This window comes from Fulmarus glacialis, unplaced genomic scaffold (assembly GCF_000690835.1).
Source record: "Fulmarus glacialis isolate BGI_N327 unplaced genomic scaffold, ASM69083v1 scaffold12823, whole genome shotgun sequence".
Classification (NCBI taxonomy): Eukaryota; Metazoa; Chordata; class Aves; order Procellariiformes; family Procellariidae; genus Fulmarus; species Fulmarus glacialis.
In genome coordinates this window covers 17,037-24,276 of record NW_009203622.1, presented here as the reverse complement: position 1 = coordinate 24,276, position 7,240 = coordinate 17,037, and the positions used below count along the sequence as shown (strand labels likewise).

Genomic DNA, 7,240 nt, shown 5'->3' with positions numbered 1-7,240 from the left:
GAAATACCAGGCCTGGGCCACCATCCTGCCCTTAGCAAGTAGTTAGCGTGTTAACACTCAGAGCTGGGTGCCCAACATCCACAGCCTCCGGCTTGTGAAAGAGGATGGTGCAATGCTCCTGTAACGCAACAGGCGAAGACGAGTAAAGTGGGTGTTCTCTGAGTTTAGCTTGTCCCAGGGATGAGAAAAGCTATATGCTTTCCTTTCTTTCTTTAAGTTGGTCCAGTCAAGTCTGATACTGATTTCTACAAGGGCACCAACAGATCCTAAATCAATAGAAACCAGCAGTATCATGGAGAATGACAGTGTGTCCACACAGACTTGAGTCCTGCTCTTGAATGAATAGAGGACATGTGCACCTTAGTGGGCAACCCTTCCTAGGAAAGACCACTCTCATAGATCGGTACGTGTACCTGCCCGAGAACCCAGCCCTGCATTTTCTGCATAATGAAAATCCCTCTAGTTATTGAATGGTGCTATTTTCAATGATGTGCTACAAAAGTTCAGATCCTTAGTTTTTAGACGTACTCTGCTTTGCCTGACACTGGTATATATGTATATTGGTATATCACTTTAGCTACAGACCCATACGGTTGACATGTTGCTCAATGTGTGATACCAAGTGGAGAGCGAACAGGCAACCCCAAGGATTTCCCCATGCATTTGTAACATTGTCAGCTGAGCTGCTGCAACCAGGAAGAAATTCACCACGCTGCCTTCCAACAATTGAAAGTACAGTGGCATATAAGAGAGTTACATCTCTTTAAATCTGGCCTCAGGGTCCTGTTCTTTCACTCTGCTTTTATTAACAGGTTCCTGATATTCTTAAGGCAATTTTCCACATTTTTTCTAATGATTTATTGGTGTTTAACAAGTACTGAACTATAATGGTTTTAATTTGCCCAAAAAATTAATCCTAACTACAGCATTCATCTAAGTGAATAGGATGTAGTGGGGCATTTGGTTCACCTCCAAAGTCTCTATGTGCCATTGGTTTCAGGTGATTCTGAATGGATGGCAGTTACCCATCAGTCCGGGCAGAGACTTTGCTTGCAGTCCTGTCACGGGTGATGCTCCACTCCTAGGCTGCCTTGCTGCAGAAAGCTTCCTCCTGTACCTGAGGTAAAACGAGGCCCTGGCCTCGCAGGCGCAGATTTGTTATTTAAAAAATCACACCAGTTTATCGGTCGCGCAGGCAGTGATGCTGAACACCCTGCAGCTTGTGTTCGAGCGGGTTAGAAGAGGGGTGACCAACCTACGGCCCTGGAGCCACCAGCATATAAACTGCTCAAATCCCTGCTCATCCCTCGGCTGCCTCATGCAGAGAGCTCTGCTGCGGGCTGCGGGGGAACGTCAATGTCCCCAGGGCTGGAAGAAGACAAGCCAGCAGGAGCCATTGCAGCCATCATCTCCCAGCTGCCCTGGACCGAGCTCCATGACCCCCATCAGCTCCACGCTGCCCCATGCCACGCCGAGACCTCGGGGTGTTAAAGCCAGGTCCTTCAGCTGTGCCCAACGCCCCCACCCCGGCCTGCGGTACGTGTCCTGTGGCTTGCTGCCTTTTTGGTATTTGGCTGTTCAGGCCAAAAAGGTTGGACATAATTGAAGAAATGTAGCGGGGAATGGTGGCTTTACATGTCCCGCCTACTGCTTATAATAAAATCCCACTTGTATGTAACTAAGCTAGGAAGTAGTACACATTAAACTATTCAGAATAATAGGTATTTATTTTAGTGCTATTTTAATTAAATATTGGTATCATATATCCATGTCTGAGGTAATAAATTAAAAATAAATTCAAGATTTCAGTCCCATATTTGTGCTGCATTTTTTTCTACCATTATACATAATTTTGAACCAAACACACATAGTCCATAATTCTGAATGCAGCTAGGAATATTATTTTAACACAGTCACTTTTTGTTTCACTATAATTTTGCTGAGAATGGTTATTGCATGATACACTTTTAATAGATGTTTTAGTTACTAGAGTTTTCTATTAAATCACACATACCGTAGTTATAGGAAGATGGGCATGAAGATGTGCTTTGAGCCAAGGAAGGCAAATACTGCATCAGCGTGATAGCACATACTGCAGGATTATCGTCTGCCTGCACTAGAGCCCAGATCCAGCAAAGCCATTTCAGTGTGTGCTTAGCTTTAGACATATGAGTCGTTTCAGTGCCATCCATGGCCTCAAGTGTTTGCTGAATCAAGGACTAGCCAAGTCTGCAGACCTAAATTCCCAGACTTCTTGAACTGTGTGTTATTTGAAAACAGTTTTGCTGGTTTCATATTTTGTAAGTTATTTTGTAATGACCTTCGTAAGTTTTTTCGTATCAATGAAGCACCCATGAAAGTTTCTAACCTGGTTCATAAATACTATGAAAAAATAAGCAGCTACAATGACTCTCTTCTACACATTTTGTTAAAAGCAACACCTGGTTTGAAAAGTTATTAAAGTAATTTTTCCCATGGTAAAATATATTTAAAAAAATAAACTCTTCATTTCATCATCTTCCATCAAACATATAAGTGTGTTAAAGGGCAGGGCATACCTCAGGTATTTTCATTTATAAATGCAAGAGATTGAGTGTATCAATCTTTTTGCACTTAAATGCTGGTGGTAGTAAGGCCCTTTCAGCTAAGTCTCCGTCAAGCCCAACATTAGTGAGCTAAAGAAAGAAAGAAACAAACATTTTGCTTGCATATAACTTTTTCATAATCCTGAATTGAAAAAAAATCCTCTCTGCTTAGAAAAAAACTCTTATTTAACTGCTGCCATTAAAAAAGTATACCTCACCTCCACGTTGTTTTAACTTTAATCAGTGATTCTGAATGCAAAGGATTTAAATACTCACTAAAATTACTGTGGCATGCCATCACTCTTAATGTTCATAAATTGTGCTAATCCCCCTTTAAATAAGGAAGCTATAGTTTAGAGCTAGAGCTAATGGTTGTCTTGGTGTTAAAGGTCTATTTCCGCCAGATCTTTTCTTTATTCTATTTTGCAAATGACTGACAGTGCTCATGATGTGATCCTGAAAAACCGTTTGGTGTTATCACCAAAAGCTATAGTCTGTGTGAAAACTCTCCATGCTCATGCAGTGAATTGCATCGCTGGGGGGACGGTGGTCCGCACTGCAGTGGTCTCGGGCCTGGCCACGAAGACGCAGCTGTGCAGCCCGGGGTCTTCAGTACTCCACCGAGCTCACGATTGCCAGTGGTTCATCAAATGTTGCCAACCTTATCTGCTTTGGGGTGGGGATGGAGAGAATTTCCCCGGTGTCAGTTGGTGAGTGAATACCATTGTCTATTATGCTTGAAACTTCCTCCTCGTGATCCTCGTACAGTGTGTTGATGTGCAGCAAAGGGTGGGCTGGGTTGCAGTTCAGTGCAGGTGTTGGCTCTGGCTTGACTTGGTTCAAAGTCATACTCGTTGCAGCAGTTGTGGCTATATGGTTGTGGTTGCATGTGACAAAAGCCCCGGCAGCAGGCACAGTTCTGCACGTCTCAGATGAGTATAGGATCTCTTTTGCAGGATGAGGGGTGTCTAGAAGAAAACAAAACAGCCAGTTAAAAGACAGGTAGTCTTTCACCCTTCCAGTCCATCACAGAGCAGTGTCCTGAACCAGTAAAAGTCACTGGCAGCATTGCCACTGATTTCAGTGGGAGCAGGAGTGGACCCAAAAATGAATTTTCTTGGGACCCTCTGAGAAATCCAACAGGACTCTTTCAAAACAACAGGGTTGTAAGCTCAGGGAAACAGGACAAACAACAAACGGGTTTTGTAAGTCTCGCTCATTTTTACGCATGCTCATGCTTCCTTACGTGAATGGTATTTTCGTAAAATGAACAAAAAACAACTGAAAAGTACCTTTTATTCTCCTCTACAGTCTGGCAGGTATTTTATAAATGTTATGATTTAATGTTTTGACAAATGTTATGAATGTTGAAATCCACAGGATGGAATACAAAAAGCACTGATATTTTCAATGGGAAAAAATAGTGGTTACACATTGTAAGCCACTTGTCTTTAGAAAGAACTCAGCAATTTGACATTAACTGATGTCTCTTTCCAGAAATTATAAGTCTACCTTACCTGATGGACTGCAATGTAGGTCTAACTCAAAAGCAAAGCTGAAAATTTTTAATGGGAATGGGGAGTAACAGAGCCCCAAAACTACAGTAATTAGTTTTTGCCCTTAAAATATTCAAGCACTAATTTAGATGAAAGTAATTGAGACCAGAGACCCCCAGTAGTTTTGAGGAGTTGAAATCAGAGCAGGTGACTGGATAAGGAATGCTGTAGAATAGCTCACATGCACATTGGGGAGTTGGAGGGCTCTAAGGAGCATAAGGATTTGGAAGTGACAGAAACTTTTATACCTCAAATCACTTCTTTGCTGGGCAGTGGGGTGACGGTAGCTGTCAGTCTGTCGAAGCCCAGAGGGAGGTCTTAGCTTGTAATGAGATGAGAGCCATTGCTTTAAGTATGTACAAATCTTTCTGTAACTTCAACTGCATAGCTTCTTTCTTATGTCAATAGCTTACAAAAATAAACAAGAAGATACCTATCTATCAGTTTATCTACTGATCTACCACTTTTCTTAGTGCTCACATGGCTTTCCCCATCACTCTAGCACCTAACAATTATTGATATATTTGAAACACTCCTTTGAGGTAAGAAAGGGACAGGATTTCCAAGACACAAACTGGGAACTGCGGCACAGAAAGAGCATCTCCTGTGAGGCCACACGGGAGGGGAATGCCAGAATTCCTGAATCCCCGACCAGCACCTACACTTCAGACCATCCATCCTCTGGTCCACATGAGACAAAGGGCAATTTAAAACGTCTCTTGCGTGAAGAGCAGTATCAATGATCTGAGTTGTGATTTCCTAGGTGACAAACACATGCCAACGCCTAAGAATTGGTAGTTAAAGATAATTTTTTCTACAGGAAGCTTTAACTGCCATTAGCAGAGTTTCTCACACATTCCTAAGAAGTGGTTATTACTGGCCAGAGTACTGGTCATCTACCATGGCAGTTTCCACATGACTTGAAAATAAGGCAGGCTTGAAGCGTGCCAGGTGCTGGTAGAGCACGAAGGGTATCATGCAGGCCAAACCCTCCTCATTTTCTTGGCAAGGCATGACCACATTCATAATTGTGAAAATCTGCTTACTTTTGAAAAATTACCTGCACCAACAGCCTGCAGGCTGTTTTGTACCGCTCTACCTGTAATAATGCTTATCCTCCACGTAACTGATAAAGAGAGAGAACCCCTATTTCTGAGGCCTGCAGGCCCTAAGATTATTAGCTATCCCAAAATCTAGCAAGGTAGGTCAAACAGTTCAGGTAAGCTTTGAGTTTCCGAAGATCGCTACGCAAATTATGGTCTGTGGAGCTGGTACGGGCACTATGGCATACTGTACCTTTGAGGGAGGAGGTAACGTGTACTACGACATTCTCTTCCTGGTTTAAAAATCCACCCTCTTGGCTTTTTGACGTAGGCATTGAGGGGATGGCTTGAATCTCTGGCTTGGGTTTTTTGCTACTAAGTATATAGGGATGAACATCCAAGGAGAAGTGTCGTGTGTGTTTCTTTTCACTGCTTGTGCTTGGGATGGCGTTTGGCTCGGTTTTATGAGCGGACGGTTGCTGTGAGGTTTTTGCAGCAGACTCTAACAAAGGAGCTATAAGGCTGTCTGTTGCTGTTTTTCTCCGCACAGGCTTCGGTTTTTCAGGTTTATGGTTTTCCACCTTCATAATGGCTAACTGTTCCTTGAATGGCTGAGGAAGGGGATTGGTAGTCGGGATCCATTTAATCTTCTTTCTTGGTCTCTTAATTATGAGCTGCTCATTAGCATCAATGTCTGCTGGATCGACGCTTGGGTCTATCGTTTGGATCCCTGAATCACGCATGGTCGGAGTGGCATCATGATTGGACTGGGCCAAAGCTGCAAGCAGCTGGCGTACCACATTGTCATACATCAGATCGCTTTCATTTGTAATAAAATCCAGACGGTTCAGTGATTTTATGTGGTCCCGATTTTCATTACAAAACATGGCCAAAATATTGATATCACAAAACTGGGACTTCTGCCACTGTTTCTTGGTCTTTATTCCAACTTTGTTCAGCTTATCAAATATGAAGTTGGACTTGCGAAATATGAAGAGGTGAATTAAGTTGATGAGGATTATCAAGTTCATGAAGCAGAGGAGAACGATATCCACACCAGCAATAATCCGCTGGAGCTGGACAGATGGCAGTTTACAGTTCACTCTGATGTGCAATTTGGAGCTGCTCGTTTTGTCTGGAGGCTCTCCTAGTGCACATGTAAATTCATTTTGCTTCTGTGTAGCATAGTAGGTGGATAAGTATGTAATTGGTATGATGCTTAAAAAGATGATGAACAAATGTCTCGCAAGGTAAAGCTTAGCTAAAAAGTTACTTCGTCCTCTTCTTTCCAGGTATTTCTCAAACAAGTTCTGTTCAGGGCTTTTTTCCTTCTCTGCATTCTCAATGATTTCTCTCTTCTCTCTCTCGGTGATCCCCGGGCCTTTGGACTGAATCTGTTTCTCTATTTTTGGTGCCCGCCCTTCAGCTGCACGGTGGTAGCAGTTATCGATCTCCTGAAGCAAAAAATTAAGCTCTGAAGTCAGTCGGGTGGAGGCCAGAAATTCCCAGCCCAGAGCTGGAATGTACATTATGCCAGCAAAAGCCAGCAGTGCATAAGGTAGGAACTTATGCTCAAACAAGGAGGGCCAGTGGCTGGCATCAACTCCTGGCAAGGCATCTTTTAATTCTGTCCAACAATATCCTCTGGCATACAAGGCTTGATCACGGGTGAAGTTGTGTGGTGTATAACAGTATATTGGCTCCTCTGTATAACAGAGAGAAAAGTCACTGCTGTGCATTTAACCTACAAAAGGAGCTCTGGAAAATAAACATTTCAAATTATATCAATTTTATTTTACTGTATCTTTACATGACCATTAAGTCCTCCGTGTCTATTAGACAGCTCAGCCTGCACACATCTTCACAAGCCCCCAGGCAAAACTATTTACCTCGAAGTTTTAGAATGAACCTGAGCTAGAAATACCAGCAAGAAATACGTATTTTGGTTTAATTACCTCTCTGAAAACAATATCCTAAACAACTGTGACCTAAACTCTGTAAAGCTAAAAGACCTGATATCCACTATACGGTAGCTGAGGATGTCATGTGCAAATGC

At 42.7% G+C, this 7,240-nt stretch overlaps 1 protein-coding gene across 1 annotated transcript; it reads right to left on the bottom strand.

Moving 5' to 3' along the window:
- Nucleotides 1-1,714: 1,714 nt before the first annotated feature.
- PANX2 (pannexin 2) lies at nucleotides 1,715-6,889 on the bottom strand (the record flags this gene model as incomplete). The annotated part of the gene is made up of 2 exons (XM_009574709.1): nucleotides 1,715-3,553; nucleotides 5,438-6,889. Coding segments are annotated over 2 exons (1,811 nt in total), but the record flags the coding sequence as incomplete, so codon positions are not given.
- Between the last annotated feature and the right edge of the window lie 351 nt (nucleotides 6,890-7,240).